Source organism: Sus scrofa, chromosome 7 (assembly GCF_054392235.1).
Source record: "Sus scrofa isolate SSC_HxYL_T2T_F1_AM1 chromosome 7, Sscrofa_HxYL_maternal_Yorkshire_Landrace_v2.0, whole genome shotgun sequence".
NCBI classification, from domain to species: Eukaryota; Metazoa; Chordata; class Mammalia; order Artiodactyla; family Suidae; genus Sus; species Sus scrofa.
This window is the reverse complement of record NC_139389.1, coordinates 84,276,615-84,295,825: the sequence shown is the minus strand read 5'-3', so window position 1 is coordinate 84,295,825 and position 19,211 is coordinate 84,276,615. Positions and strand designations below refer to the sequence as shown.

The window sequence follows — 19,211 nt, the reverse complement described above, 5'->3', positions numbered from 1 at the left end:
TCCTCCCTCTCTCCCTCCCTCCTAGCTCCTGCACCAGGAAACGGCCCGGATCCCGGCAGCGGCCTGACCCGTGAGATCCTTAACCTGGCAGGCAGGCGGGGTTGCAGACTGGCTGAGGGTGGGGGTGAGGGAGGAGCTGGGCCTTTGGGCTGCACTCGGGGGGAGCCAGGAGTAGAGATGGTGTCGGCAGGAAGCCCTTGGCCCTGGGTTTCCCGGGAGGACAGTCATTAAACATGGATTCGGCCACACAGCTGGTAGAGCGTTGGGGGCAGGGCCCTTGTCCCGGGAGCTGCAACCCCAGCCCTTCTCAGCCCGGACCCTGATCCCTGGTCTTTCCCATCTAGCTCTGATCTCCCCCTCCCCTTCCCAGGGCTCCACGCTGGGCAAGAGGATGAAAGGCCCCAGCTGGGGGCTCCTTGCCACCAGCGCTGGGTCCTAAGAGCTGCCATCCAGGCTGGGTGAGTGTCCCCTTCCTTCTCTGTCCTGGGCAACCCTTGGCTTCTCCTTCTTTCCCTTCAGCCCTGTCTCCTCCCCCATCTTGTGCCTCTGTCAGCATCTTCACATCAGGCCTCTGGGGAGGCCCTAAGCCCCTTCCTCTAGCCAAAAAGGTGTATACCGTGGAGAGGGGGCTTGTAGGGATGTCACAGCCCTGCTGTTGTCTTCTTATGGAAAGAATCTAAAAAAGTATTTTAATAATGAAATTTACTTGTTTTACCTTTAATTTGGCATATTATGAGTTTTAAGGGCCAGGCCCTCATGCCCTGACCCCTCACCATGGCTTAATTTCCTTGTTCTTACCTCTCCCAGGCCAGTGGTCTCTGAGATTTCCTCCCCGCTCTCTCCCTGTCTCACTGGGCTGGCCAAACCTGAAATGCCCCCTTCTGAGTCTCTGACCCTATAATCATGCCAGTGTCTTTTGTGTTTGACTCTGACAGCCGCCCGGATGGCGACCCCGGCCTCAGCCCCAGACACACGGGCTCTAGTGGCAGACTTTGTGGGCTATAAGCTGAGGCAGAAGGGTTATGTCTGTGGAGCTGGCCCCGGGGAGGGCCCAGCAGCTGACCCGCTGCACCAAGCCATGCGGGCAGCTGGAGATGAGTTCGAGACCCGCTTCCGGCGCACCTTCTCAGATTTGGCAGCTCAGTTGCATGTGACCCCGGGCTCGGCCCAGCAGCGCTTCACCCAGGTCTCTGATGAACTCTTCCAAGGAGGCCCCAACTGGGGCCGCCTTGTGGCCTTCTTTGTCTTCGGAGCTGCACTGTGTGCTGAGAGTGTCAATAAGGAGATGGAGCCACTCGTGGGACAAGTGCAGGAGTGGATGGTGACCTACCTGGAGACACGGCTGGCCGACTGGATCCACAGCAGTGGGGGCTGGGTAAGAAGCTTCTCAATTGCTGTTCTGCACATCCCTCCAAAAAGCTGGTCTCCAGGGAGAAGATGGGGGCTCTGGCTGGAGCTGGGGGCAGCTGTGCTGAGAATGAGATGTGAGGTCTGAGTCTCCCTATTTGGGTGGAATGGAATGCCCTTGTCTGGGCATCATTGGACTCTGCCCTCCAGGGCTGCCATGCAGTCATCACTGGGTGGGCTCAGGGTCCAAAGCAGAGTACAGAATACCCAGTAGCCAGGTAGTGCCTGCAGGGAAAAGGCATCCAACTGTCAGGAACCTTTTATACCTGAGTGTATGGCATGGGGGGAGGGGGGTCAGGGATCAGGGATGGGTGGTGGTCAGGCGAGCCTTGGCAAAGGAGGCCCGTTCTGAGCAGAGTTTTTGGCCAGGGAAAGGATGGGATTAGCTTGAGGTAGAGAAGGACAAATGAGCCAGGCGCTCATGGGGGATCAGAGGGGCTGGCAGCCAGTAGAGCTTTGGCTGGAGAGGAGCTAGGGGTGGGGTAGTGCTTGCAGTGGATGGAACTGGAACTCTTCCTCTCCTCTTTTCTCCACTCTTTCCTCTCCTGATATCCCTTTCTCCTTCTTTCTCTCCTACTTCCCTTCTCTCCCACAGGCGGAGTTCACAGCTCTATACGGGGACGGGGCCCTGGAGGAGGCGCGGCGTCTGCGGGAGGGGAACTGGGCCTCAGTGAGGACAGTGCTGACGGGGGCCGTGGCACTGGGGGCCCTGGTAACTGTAGGGGCCTTTTTTGCTAGCAAGTGAGAAAGTCCAGGGCCAGGTGGGGCTAGGTGTGGCTGGGGGACAGGAGAGCAGGAACAGAGCAGAGGAATGCCCTTGGAAGAAGCGGGGGGTATGGAGGGGCATGGAACGGGGATGGGAAGGGGCAGGGTAGCGTGTGAGGGAGCGGAGCATGCCAGGCAGGCGGTTGAGAGAGTGAGCTGGAGACATTGTGGAATGTATTTGGAAAGTCTGGGGGCCAGGAGATGGAGTCATTCCAGGGTCAGGGGGAGGTGGGAGGGATCATGCCTATAGGTGTAGGTACAGAAAACTACCTGGAGCTTGATTTGCAGCCCCGAGGCAGCCCCGAGGCAGGTGGACTTGCTTAAGGGGTTGGCGATTTCCACTGAATGAGCGAGATTTGGGGAAAACACTGAGGGCACATCCCTTTGGCATGGGAGCTTGAGGTTTTCAGGGGATAGGGAGAGGGCTGTGACCGTGGGCACTGGGGACACAAGTGTGCATGTGCACGCGTGCTCGTGTGCATGCTGGGCTGCTTGTCTAATCTGGTGGTGGTGGGACTCCTCTAGGAGAAAACATTCCCTCTTGCGGTGGCAAGAACAAGGTGTGCAGCTCTCTGTCCCTCCCCCCCACCCCCACCCCCTTATCCTGCTGCCTCAAGGCTGAGGGAGAAACACTGTACCCAGAATGAGGGCTTTGGCTACTTTTCTGCAAAAGGTTGTCAGCAGGGCTTTGGAGAGAAGAGCGGTTCTGTAGCTGGCCTTGTTCCTTCATTATCCCCCTTCCTTGTGCATTGTGCACTTGCTGCTGCCTCCTGGGCTCTGACAGAAAGGCAGGGCTGCGGAGCCCACGGTGGGTGGAGGCTTCGGGAGCTGGAGCTGCCTGTTGCCCTCCTCTCCCCTTGGGGCACACTGGTGCCTAAAGTGTTCCCTATCTCTGGGACCTTCTGTATCCACACTTAAACTCTAAATTGGGGCTCTAACTAATTTTCTTTTTGAGTGTGTGGACCTAAGTCAGATCTGGAATACAGTCTGGGTCCTGCACTGCGTCTCGGTGAGACTGTTGATGCTTTCAGAGAAACATTCCAGCTCTGAACTGTGGGTGTGAGGGTGACATGCACTCTGTGACTGGCCTATTCCATGTGGTGGGCTTTGGTGCTGCTTTATCAAGGGCCAGGTGTCTGGATTCCAGAGTACCTCCCATGATCTAGAAGCACTGGTGTTTTCTTGGAAGCCATGCTGTTTGCATGGGTGTTACTTGTTTGCACCTCAGAGTCTGAGGATGTTAACTTTAGAGCTCACAGTCCTCTAGAACAGATTCGGATGACGGCTTTTACTTTCGAGAAAGACATGATTTCACTCCAGCTGCATGCCCTGAGCCAGACCTCACCGCTGCACTTTCCAAGGTGCTAAAATTGCTGCTCTTCAATGCTGACTTCTTCTGACGCAGTGCTCAAGAACCCTGCCCTTGATCCTGAGCACTGACCAGCTTAGCTAGACCATGGTTGACTCTTGGAGATTTTCACTTGGTCCCAGAATGTGGCAACATAGTTGTACTCACTAGAATGTGGGACCAAAATTGGCCTCAGGTGTTTAGCTCAGACCTTTGCTTTTGAGAGAGGGCTGCACTTTTAAATGGTATTTATAGGGGACGTGGTGGACTGCATAGCCACTTGGTCTGTCGTGGGTATGCTGGTACCAGGCACTCAGAGCCGGTCTGTGGCAGGCAGTTGGGGTGGGGGGGGTCTCTGACTTGCTCAGGACAAACTAGGCCAGTGGTTTTCCAACTGCTTGGCAGAGCCCTGAAATTTCCTAGGGGTTGCCTCAGGAGTCCTTGGGGGAGATGAATAGGAGGGGGGAGGCGCTGACCTAGGCCATTTGCTCTCAAACAGAACAACTCCCCTATAGCTGTCTTATATATCGGGGTTCAGGGTAAGATTTTATTTGCATTAAGGGGTTTGCTGCTGAAAAAAAAAGTTGGAAAGCCACTGACTAGACCATCAGCTCCAAATTGGAGCCTGTGCTGCCCCAGGTTTGGGGCAGACTCTTCCCCTCCTCTTTACCACAGGACACCCGGCCCTGACAGCTCTCTTGGGAGCCTTCCGCAAACAGGGGTACAGGGACCGTGGTCAGGTTATTGGAAAGCCCTGCTCTGAGGCCTTCACACCTGGATGGAAGAGGCTGTTTTCTGAGAGGGTGAAGGGCTTGGTCTGGATTCCCAGAAGCATAGCTTGGATGGGACCACAGTGGGCAGTTTTGATCTGTCCTGCCCTTCTTAGCTTGATGGGCAGTGGAAACCCCAGAGACTCTTTGTCAGGGAAAACTAGCGACTCTCTTCTAGAGCCATATAGTTCCTTGGGATTAGCTCTTGGCCACAAAGGCTGAGTATGGCTCCCAATTTTTAAATCAATTTCACTTTTTAAAAAGTAAGGGAAATAAATCTTATTGCCATTTTTCAGAGATTAAATAGGTGGAGAGGGTGTTTCTTGCTCTCCAGAACCCAAAGGGACAAATAGGGACTTTATTTAGGCCAAGGAAGGAGCAGAAGTAGGGCAACTAGGTCCTGCACTTATTAATCCCACTCCCCACTTATTCTAGGGCATACACTATTTTACTTTTTTAAATCATAAAGCGGCGGGAGAACAGATTTGGTTAGTTTAGAAGAAAAGAAAAAGCTCTATAAATATAAATATATATTCCTGTATTTTTATTTAATAATTTATAAATACCAAGTTCATTTGACTTTTATTTTTGTGTAATATGTAATGGTCGTATTAAAAATAAATAAATAAAGCCCAGAAGTTTAATGAGAAGAACTGAGCAGGGTTTGTGACTTCTATACTATATAGGCTGGGGTCAGGACATTTCTTGATCTAATCATTTCATCATGACTTTGTTAAGGCCAAGAATTAGATTAATAAGGATTTGGTAAAGCATTGAGGTAAAAACTAAAAGAAAAGAAAAGAAAATCAGAGTGGTTTGTTTCCCTACCCCAGACAAATGTCTGAAGCCAAGAATCCATCTGTGCCAACTCAAGCCTTGAGATGCGTGTATGTGGTACTTTGGGATGGCCACAACAAAAACCAAACCAAAACAAAGAAAACCTACCAAAAATCTTTGTGATGGTAATCAAGGCTCCAGTTGTGGTTCAGCTTCTAATCAGAAGTATATGATATAATAAGCATTTTATCCTCAATATCCTGCTGCCTACTTCAGAGGTAAAATAAGTCTGACAAAAATGAAACTCCTGCTTATTTTCCTGGTCCCTTGAGACATTTGTTTTCAGCTACTTTTTTTTGATGGTGCCCACAGGCATGCAGAGGTTTGAGGGCCAGGGATTGAACCTGTGCCACAGCAGTGACTTGAGCCACTGCAGTGACAATGCCAGATCCTTAACCCACTGCACCAAAGAACTCCTGGTTTCAGCCATTTTAACGCAAACTGCCAAATTGAATGGGATCTATAGAAACTATTCAGCCCATCGCCCTGTACTTCTAGTCTAGGACTGTATCAAAGTGATGTCTGACAGGAGTGGTGATCTTAATTTTAAGAATTTCTGGTCTTTCTATAATCCAATGCAATAAAATGGTATTGGGTTTATGCGTTAAATTGTAGTGAGAAATAGACTGCTTAGAGGAATCTAGTGTTGCATTTCTATTCTCTCTATATAGAAAAATCTATGGGACAAGCCATATTACAATCAGAGAGTGGCTTGGTGAACATGGCTTTAGGGAAAAGGGAATTAGATACTCTTTTTTTTTTTGCTTTTTTTTAGGGCCACACCTCTGGCATATGGAAGTTCCCAGGCAAGGGGTCGAATGGGAATTGCTGGCCTCCGCCACAGCCACAGCAACACCAGATCTGAGCCATGTCTGTGACCTACACCACAGCTCACAGCAACACTGGATCCTTAACCCCCTAAGCAAGGCCAGGGATCGAACCCACATCCTCATGGTTACTAGTTGGATTCGTTTCTGCTGAGCCATGATGGGAACTCGGAATTATATGCTCTTAATAGTTAATATTATCAGGCTATCATAGATAGTGCATTTATCACTAGTGCAGTTTGGTTTACAGTTTGCCTGGTTCCAAAAAACATTTGCGGAGTTCCCGTCATGGCTCAGCGGTTAACGAACCTGACTAGGATCCATGAGGATGCGAGTTCGATCCCTGGCCTTGCTCAGTGGGTTAAGGATCTGGCATTGCCTTGAGCTGTGGTGTAGGTTGCAGATGTGGCTTGGATCCTGCATTGCTGTGGCTGTGTTATAGGCTGGCAGCTGCAGCTCCAGATAGACCCCTAACCTGGGAACTTCCATATGCCAGAGATGTGGCCCTAAAAAGACAAAAAAAAAAAAAAATCGTCTGCAACATCTTACTATAATACACAAGACAAAACAATAGGAAAATGTAGATTTTTAAAGTAAGGGTAAAGGAAAATTGAAATATTACAAGAAAATGACAGCAAAAGGAAAATTAATATAGAAAAGCATTCTATAAGCATTATTCCCAAATACTAAATGTAGGCTATGAATTCAATTCTGAGCTTCTTAGCATCTAAAGCAAATTGGAAAACACAATTAGTTTCACATCCCTCTTAGGATTTATAAAAGCCTATCAGTTCTTCAAGATGGGCAAAGAGGGAAATTCCTGATGGCACAGCAGGTTAAGGATCCAGCACTGTTGCCTCTGTGGTATGGGTTCAATCCCTGGCCTGAGGTATTCCACATGCCTTGGACAAAGCCAAAAAGAGATGAGCAAAGAGTTTTGTGGCTCTTCTGAGAAGATACTGAGGAATATAGTGGACACAACCCTCTGCAACACCTGACAGCAAATATGATGTTGAGTTTTACACTACTGTTTCTTGTAGAAACATCAAATCAGGATTTAGTATGAGGCGCATCACAATTTAGCCCAAGTATGTTCTATGATGGCATAGCTTAAAATAGGGCTAAATTTCAGTCTATCTAAATGGACACATGGATTGTTTACCCTTCAGACAGTTCTCTTTGAATGTTATTTTTCCAGATAACACTGGAAACTGGAAAGACACTTTTTTTTAGTTCTTTGCAAAATTTAATAAAATGTGCACATTTCTAGCATAATTCAGATGACACATTTGATCAAAATTGGGCAATATTTAGTTATACTTTCTAGCAAGTGGATGTATTATAGATATTCTGTGCTTTTAGTTGAGAGTATCCCTTGACAACTTTAAAAACTGCTTTTGTGGATACAGATGAGATATAAAAAAATTAGGAGTTCCCATCGTGGCACAGTGGTTAACGAATCCAACTAGGAACCATGAGGTTGCAGGTTTAATCCCTGGCTTTGCTCAGTGGGTTAGGGATCCGGTGTTGCCATGAGCTGTGGTGTAGGTCGCAGACATGGCTCAGATCCCGAGTTGATGTGGCTCTGGGGTAGGCTGGTGGCTACACCTCCAAATGGACCCCTAGCCTGGGAACCTCCATATGCCGCGAGAGCGGCCCAAGAAATGGCAAAAAGAAAAAAAAAATTGATAATATTTTAAAACTCAGGAGTCCCCTTCTGGCTCAGCAAGTTAAGGATCTGGCTGTGGCTCTGGTTACGGTTGTGGCGAGGGTTTGAAAAAAAAATCAACCAAAAAGGGAGTTCCTATTGTGGCACAGCAGAAATGAATCCAACTAGTAACCATGAGATTGCAGGTTTGATCCCAGGCCTTGATCAGTTGTTATCTGGCGTTGCCGTGAGCTGTGGTGTAGGTTGCAGACATGGTTCAGATCCCGTGTTGCTGTGGCTGTGGTGTAGGCCGGCAGCTGTAGCTCTGATTAGACCCCTAGCCTGGGAACCTCCACATGCCTTGGGTATGGCCCTAAGAAGCAAAAAAAAAAAACCAAAAACTCCAAAAAACCATAATATAATCAAATGCTATATAGCTCTTTGTCCACTCAATCATTCATTCATTGAGCAAACATTCGAGCATCTGTGTGCCAAGCACAATTCTAGGCACTGAGATAGAGAAGTGAACAAATAGGCACAAATTTCTGCCCTCATGTTACTTATATTCTAATAATGGAGACAAACAAAAGCTAACTACCTACCTACACAAATAAATAAATTTCACAACATTCATTAACATAACATTTCACATTAGGTGACAATGCTACGGAGAAAAATAATTCACTAGGGCAGGATTGGGAATGTGTGTATTAGGTTTCAGCGTTAAATAGAGTGATCAGGAGTTCCTGTCGTGGCGCAGTGGTTAACGAGTCCAACTAGGAACCATGAGGTTGCGGGTTCGATCCCTGCCCTATGCTCAGTGGGTTAACGATCCGGCGTTGCCGTGAGCTGTGGTGTAGGTTGCAGACGCGGCTCGGATCCCAAGTTGCTGTGGCTCTGGCGTAGGCCGGTGGCTACAGCTCCGATTCAACCCCTAGCCTTGGAACCTCCATATGCCTCGGGAGCGGCCCAAGAAATAGCAACAACAACAACAAAAAGACAAAAGACAAAAAAAAAAAAAAAAATAGAGTGATCAGGGAAGGCCTCACTTTTAAGGTAACTTCTGAGTGAAGTTATAAAAAAATGAAGTTGGAAAAATATTTTTATTCATATAGAAAAATGTTTTATTAGGCAAAAAAGAAAATAGATTAGAATACATACAGTATGATCCCATTTTGATAAAAAATATGTATACACACACACACTTTATACATATTTGTGTGTTGAAAGTTTGAGGAAGGGTATAAGCCAAAATATTAGTGATTATCTCTGGGTGGTGGATTTTATGGGTGATTTTATTCTTTCTGCTATTAGTATTTCCTGATTCTTGATAAGGATTCTGGTACAGTATATTAAAACAAATTTTTCAGGTACAAAGTGTTCTAAAAGTGAACCAAGCAGAATGGAAATTAAGTAGTCCAACAGAGGCTCCTTCTCATTTAAATGGCCACCTCACTTCTGTGCAAAGTTGGACCTAGGGAGTGAAGGTGGGCCGGGCCAGACTCTGCATTAGAAAATTAGTTGACTCCAAAATAGAGGTAAGTAAGTAATCATGACTCCAAGGTTCTGTATTGACACTGTCCAGGAGAAATATAATGCAAGCCATACATGTAGTTTTACATTTTCTAGTAGCTCATTAAAAAAGCAAACAGGTAAAACTACCAGGAAGCAAAGTATTTATGTTATTTAATGAGAAAACTTTTCCTGGAGTTCCCGTTGTGGCTCAGCAGAAACAAATTTGACTAGTATCCATGAGGACGTAGGTTCAATCCCTGGCCTCACTCAAGTGGGTTAAGGATCCGGCCTTGCCATGAGCTGTGGTATAGGTCGCAGGCGTGGCTTGGATCTGGCGTTGCTGTGGCTCTGGCGTAGGCCGGCCGCAACAGCTCTGATTGGATCTCTAGCCTGGGAACCTCCATATACTGCAGCTGTGGCCCTAAAAAGACAGAAAAAAAAAAGGGAAAAGAAAAGAAACCTTTTCCCTTCTGGACAGAACTGGACATGCCCTCATCCATTTTTATTGATTTAATTCTCCTTAGCTCTACTGAGCAGTCACTTTTGTTATCACATTTTTCCTTCTTCTAGGGCACGACATCACTGAATTTCAGTTTTTCCAAAAAACTCCAGTGATAGGTTATTACTGAAGGAAAAATATAATAGGTGAATATTATATCATTACATACCAATTTTTAAAAAATTCATTCTCAGAGGAAAACTTGTCTTTGATGTTCTTTATGCATCAGTAACAGGCATGAGATTATATAAGATTATTACAGAAGATCATCCATTCAGTTAACATTTACTGAGCACACAGTGATAGGTAATGGCAACACAAATATAATTAAGAAGGTATCCCTGCCTTTTACAGTTTATAGTCTTAATAGGGAAATAGCTTACAGATCCCCATTCACATATCTTTTTAAATGTGTTTGTAAAAGTAATCATACTTATTAGAGTAAGTTTGGAAGTTGGAATATTCTTTTGCCTTTTTTTTTTTTTTTTTTAAGTTTTATGGCCATGCCTGTGGCATATGGAAATTCCTGGGCCAGGGATGGAATCTGGGCCACAGCAGTGACCCAAGCCACTGCAGTTGGATTCTTAACCCAATGCACCATGCTAAGAACTCCTAAAGTATTATTTGTTCTTTTTATTTTTTGAACATGCTTGCAGTATGTGGAAGCTCCTGGGCCAGGGATTGAACCCATGCCACAGCAGTGACATCACTGAATCGTTAACCTACTGTGCCACAGGAGAACTCCTGTAGTGCTTTTTTTTTTTTAATTTTAAATAAAAATAATATGGAGGGAGTTCCTTTGTGGCACAGTGGGTTAAGGATCTGACATTGTCACTGGTATAGCTCAGGTTGCATCTGTGGCATGGGTACATTCCCAGGCCCTGGAACTTCACATACCTGTGGCCAAAAAAACAAATTAATCACGAATAAAAATAGTATATGATATTGTGAAAAAAAATCATAGAACATAGAAAATTATAAAGAAGATCAATCCTAATCCTACTACCCAGAGAGAACCACTATTAACATGTTGGTATATTATTTTCCCCATCTGTTGTCTGTGTTTATATTTTATGATCATACTGTAAATACAGTTTTGTATACTTCACTTCTGCTTACCATTGCATTGCTAGCATTCTTCCTGGTCATTAAAAACAGTTTGAAGGCAGGAGTTTTTGTGTGGCTCAGCTTATTAAGGATCAGGCATTGTCACTGAAGTGGCCTGGGTTTGATCCCTGGTCCGGGAACTTCCGAATGCCATGAGTGTGGCCAAAAAAAAAAAATTCGGCTTTCCCATTATGCCTCAGTGGGTTAAGAACCAGACACAGTCTCCGCGAGGATGCAGGTTCGATCCCTGGCCTTGCCCAGTGGGTCAAGGACCTGGCATTGCTGCAAGCTGTGGCATAGGCTGGCAGCAGTAGCTCCGATTCAATCCCTAGTCCAGGAACTTTCATATGCCACAGGTTTGGTGATAAAAAGAAAAAATATATTTTTAAAAAATTTTTAAAAATTTTTAAAAATTTTAAAAAATTTTTAAGTGTTTTTAAGGCATAATCATTATATAAAGTGACATATATTATGTACAATAATTTTCCTTAAAAGGCCCACTTGGGACACTTTTTCACTTTGACAAACATCTTTATTTTCAAATGTTTGTCTAGTTTTCAGATTATTTTTTTCTTTTTTTCTTTTTTTTTGTTGCCACCCTCACAGGATGTGGAAATTCATGGGCCAGGGATCAAACCTGAACCACCACAGTGACAATGCTGAATCCTTAACCACTAGGCCACCAGGGAACTCCCAGAATCTCAACATTTTAAAAGCTTTTGTTATATATTGCCAAAGAAAAGATCATACTTTTTTTGTTTTGTTTTTGCCCCAAAACCCAAATTGGTTTTTTTTTAAAATCAGATATACATAATTTTAATAATACTTAAATACAATTTTACATTCTCTGACCTACCGAAAATTATTTTTGCAAGTTTATCACACGTTGTGTGTAAACTTTTTTTTAAAAACAGGTGCATAATAATTTTTGGGTATAATTATAGTTTGCCTGAACATTTGTCTATTGCTGGAATTTAGTCTTCTCAATTTCAACACTTGCGAACTATAATCTTTGTGTATTAAAACAGACCTTATAGTAATTTTGATCTGAGCTTTGAAAGCTGGCTTTGAATTCTCTACTCATTTCTAATTAGTTCCTTGACTTGGGCAAGTTACTTCATTCCTCATCTCTAAAAAAGGTTATGGTTTTTAGACTCTTACTTCATGTGAGAATTCAATAAGAATATAACAAGGAGTCTAGGATTGGTGTCTGTTAACAAAATCAAGTGCTCAACAAAATCGAGGTTCAAGGGCATTATTTTAAAAAATCACATTTCCCTTAATTGGCTTTCTTAGTTTAAATTAGGTGCCAATAGGCGCTCCCACTGTAGTACAATAGGGTTGGCAGCAACTCTGCAGAGCCAGGACCCCTGCTGGGTCCCTGGCCTGGCACAATGGGTCCTCAGATCCTGGCCCAGGGTCCGGTGTTGCTGCAAACCGGGGCTCAGATCTGATACTTGGCCTAGGAACTCCATATGCCTCAGGGTGGCCAAAAAAGAAAAAAAAAAAGGTAATTAGGTACCAATAAACACCTAAGACTTGGTTTGCTTAAAATCAGTAGAGAAGATTTTTCTTCCAGCAAACTCACAATTGTTTAGAGCTTATCTTCGGTGTTCAACTAAGTTCTCCCAGACCACTGAAGCTGAGATGGCTGATGAAGTAATTTTCAGTGAAATTTTAAGCAACTGTGACTCTGCTCCAAGTTCCCCTATTCCTGAGGTAAGAATTTGTGTGATAAAATGAGGGTGTGGGGAAGAATGGGGTATACTGGGAAACTTTTGACTTTGGTTTGCTAATAGGAATCTCTTCTCATCCAAATCCCCCTACCCCAGCCATGCACATCCTGTCCAGGTTGTTTAACTATTTGGTTGAGCTCATGTGAATCTGGCTCTGAAACCGGTAGCTTGGTCTGGCTATAAATATCCCTCTTGCAAACTTAGCACCGCCGTTCCTTCCTTTTTAATAAATGAGTAGCATCACCCCTAAACTGTAGCAATCCTGCCTTCCAGGGCTAGGTCTCAGTGGTATCTCAAGAGTGCAGCAGTGCGGTGGAATTCCTCTAGGGTCTATAGGAGGGGCTGGGGGCTGGGAAAGCGTTGAAGATGAAGGGTGGCACCCAGATCCTCAGCCCATGCATCCTGTGGTCAACCATTGAAAACTATGTTCTAGGCATGTTGCCCCCATGGTGGAGGTGCAAATTTAGAGTCCAATCTCGTCTCCAAGCTCTTGCAAACTCTAGTTAGGAAAGGCAGCACAGAACACTCAAACGCACAGCGGAGGAAGGACCGCTTGTCAAGGGAGAAGACGGGAGGCTAGTGGAAGGCTTCCGCAGGGGAGGTGAAGACGGGGTTTGTAGCTGTCTGCTTGAAAAAGGACTGACTGCATGTAGAGGCACAGACCTGGGTGCAGATACACCCGCTGGAATGAAGATTGTGGAAATAACACCAAGTAGTCTGGTCCTGAGGTCTCTTAAGGCCTCAGCAAGGAATTTTAAGACTTTACCTGGCCAGCAAAGGGGAGCCAGTTCGGTCTGGTAGTGGTGTGGATTGAAATGGTGACACTGGAAGCTGACACATTAGGGAGTTGTAGCAAACATTCCAAGCAAGAGAAAAACAGGCTGAAACTGGGACATAAGCAGAATGCTTGGAAAGTATGCCTATGTAGGAAGACAGCACGGTTAGAACTTGTGACTGGTACTGGAGTGAGAATTCCTCCCTGCTTTCTGGTTTGGGGAGACCTAGTGCATAATGGTGCCAATAACCTGAGTGGGAAAGGTAAGCTCCTTCCTGGAGAGCGCCATTCGGAACCCTCCATTTCCAGCAACATCCCACCTACTGGGGCATTCCTGGTGCCCAGAAACAGGTTTCCAGAAACCGCCGCAGAGTTTCCGACCTCTGCCTTTCAAAAGTTCAACCTTGATACTGGCAACCAACAGTATCAAGATGGCGGCACCCTAAAGACTAGTCATGTGACCTAGGGTTTCCCTCGCTGGAAGCCGAGCAGTTCGTTTGGGGGCAAAGTTCACCTGTCACAAAACGGGGGTCAGCCCTTCGAATCTCGCGAGCCAGTCGGCGTTTGAGACTGGGCCACTCCGGCGAGGGGATCGCTAGATTGGTCCTTTCCACTCGCTCAGCCAGCGGCCAATCACGGAGCGCCATACTTTGCGGATCCGCCCGTAGGCGGGGGAGAAGCAAGAACGTCGTCACAGCGTGGCGGCATTGTTACCTAAGGGCTTGAGAGGAGGTGGTACGTGCGTTGATTGACAGACCGATTTCCCCTACCGGGATTTGAGAATTTGGGGCAATCCCCCGCCTTAGGGGTGGGGTCTTATTTGATTGCCAAGTAATATTCTCCAATGGACTCCTAGCTCGCCGTGATGGGCAGGCTGCTTGACTAATGAATCCTCGGCGTGGCCGGCGCAGCTCTCCAATCGTTGGGCGGCGGGCCCCAGTCTGAGCGGCGATGGCGGCGGCGGCGGCGGCGGCAGCAGCAGCGGGGGCTGCGGGCGGTCGGGGCTCCGGGCCGGGGCGGCGGCGCCATCTTGTGCCCGGGGCCGGTGGGGAGGCCGGGGAGGGGGCCCCGGGGGGCGCAGGGGACTACGGGAACGGCTTGGAGTCTGAGGAGCTGGAGCCTGAGGAGCTGCTGCTGGAGCCCGAGCCGGAGCCCGAGCCCGAAGAGGAGCCGCCCCGGCCCCGCGCCCCCCCAGGAGCTCCGGGCCCTGGGCCTGGCTCGGGAGCCCCCGGCAGCCAGGAGGAGGAGGAGGAGCCGGGACTGGTCGAGGGTGACCCGGGGGACGGCGCCATTGAGGACCCGGTGAGGGAAGGAGGGCGAGCGAGCAGGCCGGCGACCGGCCGGCCGGGTCACGGGAGGCCCAGAGCTCGGGCGAGCGGGAGGCGGGCGGGGGGTGGGGGTGGGCGGGGAATAACGTGGCTGGGGCCGGGCTGGGGACGCAGCATCGACCGCCAGAAGGGGCCCAGCCGGGTGGATTCGGACGTAATGGGTGTCTAGTGTTGTTCTAAAAAAGGTAGCTTGATTTTCTTTTTATCATGACCCTCGCGTGGGGCAAGGGAAATGGCAGAGCATGGCTGGGGCCGCGCGCCGATCGAGAGCAGGGCAAAGCCCCTGCGTTGGTTCCTCTTAAGCTCTTCTCCATACCCTCCCCACTCATTGTAGGAGCTGGAAGCGATCAAAGCTCGAGTCAGGGAGATGGAGGAAGAAGCTGAGAAGCTAAAGGAGCTACAGAACGAAGTAGAGAAGCAGATGAATATGAGTCCACCACCAGGCAATGGTGAGTAACTGGCGGTTACACGCGGATCCCAGGTTCTCGCATTGGAAGGGTTATGGGAGCACGGTTCATATGGGATTGGATGCTCCATACCTTGGAGCTGCTTGTCTGAGCAGTTATTGGGCAGGTGCCTCGGTCGTAGTCCGTTGTGTGTTTCTGACCTTTGTGAGACCGAGTCTGTTTTGGTGATGGTAGTCTTGTGCCTCCCTTTGTTCCTGTTACAAATGTGTTGCTCTTTGTTCTTAGTCTTTCTCTGCCCTTTGTGAAGGTTGCCAGCTGGCATTTGACCTTCAAGTCCAATAGTTCTCTCAGTTGGAGACCCTTTAGTTAGGAGTCTTAAGAGAACTGCTCAGCTTCAGGGGGCTTCCTCTCTAATCCAGAAACGTCCAATCTCAGCCCACTTAATTTTGTTCACTTTCCAGATCATTGCAACCAAAGCTATTCAATAGGGACTTGATTTGGGGTTGGGAGGGAATTCCTGTACTGTTGTGGTTTTTTTTAGTTTGTTTTTTTCTTTTAATGTATTGATCTCTTCTTTCGTTTGTCAAATATTTAATGAGCACCTACTGTATGCTAGACTGTTTTATTGTGTTCTAAGCAGTGGGAATAGGGGCTAGAATAGACCAAAATCTTTGTCTTTGCTAGTGGCGGTTGTGGTAATGGTGTGCATATATTGGCTAAGTAAAAAAAGGATTTTTTTCTGATTTTTTTTTTTTTTTTTTTTCCTTCCCTCATAGCTGGCCCAGTTATCATGTCCATTGAGGAGAAGATGGAGGCAGATGCCCGATCTATCTATGTTGGCAATGTATGTACTAGGACCTTGATTGAGGTTGGGGAAGCTCTTATTGTGGGGGGGATTATTTAATGGGAGTCTTGAATCATCTCCAGGATAGGTGGTGGTGGATTTAAGGAGTAGAGGGAGGGTTGGAATGAGGTGAAAGTTAATGGTGATTAGCAGAGGCCATGGGATTGGAAAGAAAAGAGTTCCTTAGAAAATAGAGTTAATTGCTTTGGTGTTTATAGGTGGCCTAGCCCAAAGGCTTGGCCAGTACTTGTTGAAATGGGAGTTTGCCCATTATCTGTGAGATGTACCCCCCCCACAGGTGGACTATGGTGCAACAGCAGAAGAGCTGGAAGCACACTTTCATGGCTGTGGTTCAGTCAACCGCGTTACTATACTCTGTGACAAATTTAGTGGCCATCCCAAAGGGTAAGTGAGGAAGTAAATTGACATTTTTTAACCATAATTTTATATTGAGCAGTAAGTTAAATGGATGTTAAAATAAGTGGTCTTTGTTTTTTAATGGTAATAGGTATTAGGATTTCACCTAATTGCCTTAAGAGATCCAACAGACAACTAAGATGGGGGCTGCATGTGGGTGGGATCTTGAACTGAATGGGGGGAGGCCAGCTTCTGCTTGGCTCCACCTTGTTCCACCATGTGGAAACCCAGGTTCTCTGTATCCTTTTAAAATAATCCAAGAATAGCTGCAAATTTTGATTAGACTCTTCTATTTGAAAGTTCAGAGGGCAGTTCCTTTGTGGCACAGCTGGTTAAAGAACTGCACAACTGGTGCAAGGTTTGATCCCTGGCTTGGGAATTTCCACATTCCCAAAGTTTCCATTTTTTTGGACAAATACGAATACATTGTACTCAAAGCCCGCCTGCAAGTTGAATTTGATCTCTGACTTCTGTTTGCAGTCTCAGATAAGCAGATTATAGTAGATAAAGTGACAATTATTGTTTTCAGGTTTGCATATATAGAGTTCTCAGACAAAGAGTCAGTGAGGACTTCCTTGGCCTTAGATGAGTCCCTATTTAGAGGAAGACAAATCAAGGTAAGCCTCATGCTCATTGCTGTTCTGATCTATGTAAACTCTTTAGGTTAATTCTAAGGCTTTCTGTTGTACATCGCTCACTCTCAGGTGATCCCAAAACGAACCAACAGACCAGGCATCAGCACAACAGACCGGGGTTTTCCACGAGCTCGATACCGTGCCCGGACCACCAACTACAACAGTTCCCGCTCTCGATTCTACAGTGGTTTTAACAGCAGGCCCCGGGGTCGTGTCTACAGGTCAGGATAGATGGGCTGCTCCTCTCCCCCGCCTCCCGTGAACCCTGTATGCTTCCTTCTCTCCTCATCTCCCCTCCTTTACCCCCTCCCCTTGGTTCCAGGGACTTGGTTTCCTGCCTGTGCAGGGTAAGGAAGGTAGTTGGCAGGCTAGGCCAGGAGGCCAGTCTCATCTTTTTCTGGAGCAGGAATTGGTGATAAGGGCTGGATCTCTCCACCCTGTTCTGAGAGATGCTTCTTTCCCCAGCTTTTTTTTTTTTTTTTCCTTTGAGAGTTGATGGCAGTGAAGGTATTTACACAGAAGGCCGGGAAGAAATAGGGCCTCAGAGCAGCAAGAGCACTGCTTGGACATTTGCTACTTTTCCCAGAGTTAGGGAAGGGTTGAAGTTTGAACTTCCCTTGGAAGAAAGCCAGAGGCTAGTTGATTCTCCTCAGCAGCCATGTGGGAGGGTACTGAAATATTTACTCTTTAGCCAGACTTTCAGGAGGTTAAACATTCTTGCTGGGTCTAGTGTGATGCCCATATCCTTGCTTTTCTTTACTTCCATCTCTGCATTTAAATGGACAGGTTAGGTATTACGACCTTGGCTTTTCATAAGATTTACCTGTCTGCTTCCCTGAGTTAGGGAGGGTCTGTTGGTGAGGGCCTAGAATTTAAGAACTGTGGAGAACTGAAAACTGGATAAACAAGTCCTTTTTCTTGCCCCTATGTCTCAGATGCACTTCTTTATTTGCCACTGTTTGGCGGAAGTAGTCTGTTAATTTCCCCTCCCATTTGCCAGGTGTGTCACTATTTCTGGGATTGTGGGATTAAAAACTTCTTTCCCCACTTCCCTTCACAATAACTGGGGCAAGGGCCCACGGGGAGGGGCTTGTATTGAACTATTTAGTGATCATGTTAACACCTAACTCTCCTTCTTTCTTCCAGGGGCCGGGCTAGAGCGACATCATGGTATTCCCCTTACTAAAAAAAGTGTGTATTAGGAGGAGAGAGAGGAAAAAAAGAGAAAAGAAGGAAAAAAAAAAGAATTAAAAAAAAAAAAAAAAGAAAAACAGAAGATGACCTTGATGGAAAAAAAAAATATTTTTAAAAAAAAGATACACTGTGGAAGGGGGGAGAATCCCATAACTAACTGCTGAGGAGGGACCTGCTTTGGGGAGTAGGGGAAGGCCCAGGGAGCGGGGCAGGGGGCTGCTCATTCACTCTGGGGATTCGCCATGGACACGTCTCAACTGCGCAAGCTGCTCCCCCTGTTTCCCTGACCCCCTTCACCCTTCGGGGGCTGCTCAAGGGTAGGTGGGAATGGGCGGTAGGAGGGGTTTTTTCACCCAGGGCTCTGGAAGGACACCAAACTGTTCTGCTTGTTACCTTCCCTCCATCTTCTCCCTAACTTTCACAGTCCCCTCCTGCCTGCTCCTGTCCTGCCAGGTCTGCCACCCACCCCACCCCTCTTTTCTGGCTCCCTGCCCCTCCAGATTGCCTGGTGATCTATTTTGTTTCCTTTTGTGTTTCTTTTTCTGTTTTGAGTGTCTTTCTTTGCAGGTTTCTGTAGCCGGAAGATCTCCGTTCCGCTCCCAGCGGCTCCAGTGTAAATTCCCCTTTCCCCTGGGGAAATGCACTACCTTGTTTTGGGGGGTTTTGGGGCATTTTTTGTTTTTCAGTTTTTTGTTTTGTTTTGTTTTTCTTTGCCTTTTTTTCCCTTTTATTTGGAGGGAATGGGAGGAAGTGGGAACAGGGAGGTGGGAGGTGGATTTTGTTTATTTTTTTAGCTCATTTCCAGGGGGTGGGAATTTTTTTTTTTTTTTTTTAATATGTGTCATGAATAAAGTTGTTTTTGAAAATAAAAAATGTTTGGCCTTTTGGGTGTATGGATTATTTATCTATCTTCCTGTTCTCTCTTAGATCCCAGATGGCTGTTAATTCTTTCTGGAAGTACTGGTGTTGTGGAGGGCAAGTTCCCACTTAAAAATTAAAGAGTAGGAGTTAAAATTACAACTAGCAGGAACATTATGTGTTTAGTTGAGGTTGATGGGTTTTCTGGAAAGCATGTAACCCTGATTGGCATTTGAGAAATAAATTAAACGAGCCTGGGAATATGTAATAGGATGGCCAGATTAGAGTGTTGTA

General features: G+C 46.7%; 3 protein-coding genes across 7 annotated transcripts; all 3 read left to right on the top strand.

The window, feature by feature from the left end:
- Positions 1 to 8: 8 nt before the first annotated feature.
- Positions 9 to 4,940, top strand: BCL2L2 (BCL2 like 2). Of its 2 annotated transcripts, none has more exons than NM_001444961.1 (4): positions 9 to 70; positions 371 to 458; positions 936 to 1,375; positions 2,003 to 4,940. In NM_001444961.1, exons 3-4 carry the CDS (start codon positions 944 to 946, stop codon positions 2,150 to 2,152), a joined length of 582 nt encoding a protein of 193 aa, NP_001431890.1. In that variant the 5' UTR covers positions 9 to 70; positions 371 to 458; positions 936 to 943; the 3' UTR covers positions 2,153 to 4,940. The 2 variants fall into 2 exon arrangements, with proteins under 2 accessions (NP_001431890.1, NP_001431892.1); NM_001444963.1 differs by having other exon boundaries at positions 9 to 91.
- Positions 9 to 18,932, top strand: BCL2L2-PABPN1 (BCL2L2-PABPN1 readthrough). Its single transcript, NM_001444960.1, is given in 8 exon segments — positions 9 to 70; positions 371 to 458; positions 936 to 1,375; positions 14,897 to 15,011; positions 15,746 to 15,813; positions 16,112 to 16,218; positions 16,760 to 16,847; positions 16,935 to 18,932. Coding segments are annotated over 6 exon segments (972 nt in total). The 5' UTR covers positions 9 to 70; positions 371 to 458; positions 936 to 943; the 3' UTR covers positions 17,097 to 18,932.
- Positions 14,173 to 18,932, top strand: PABPN1 (poly(A) binding protein nuclear 1). 4 transcript variants are annotated; one of them, NM_001243548.2, is given in 7 exon segments: positions 14,173 to 14,536; positions 14,897 to 15,011; positions 15,746 to 15,813; positions 16,112 to 16,218; positions 16,760 to 16,847; positions 16,935 to 17,086; positions 18,012 to 18,932. In NM_001243548.2, coding segments are annotated over 7 exon segments (921 nt in total). In that variant the 5' UTR covers positions 14,173 to 14,185; the 3' UTR covers positions 18,052 to 18,932.
- Positions 18,933 to 19,211: the final 279 nt, after the last annotated feature.

What these genes read in the sequence shown, in the direction of transcription:
- BCL2L2 (NM_001444961.1), top strand. Translation starts at nt 944, where the DNA reads ATGGCGACCCCGGCCTCAGCCCCAGACACACGGGCTCTAGTGGCAGAC. An exon ending in TCCACAGCAGTGGGGGCTGG is followed by an intron (nt 1,376 to 2,002) that starts GTAAGAAGCTTC and finishes TCTCTCCCACAG; the next exon opens with GCGGAGTTCACAGCTCTATA.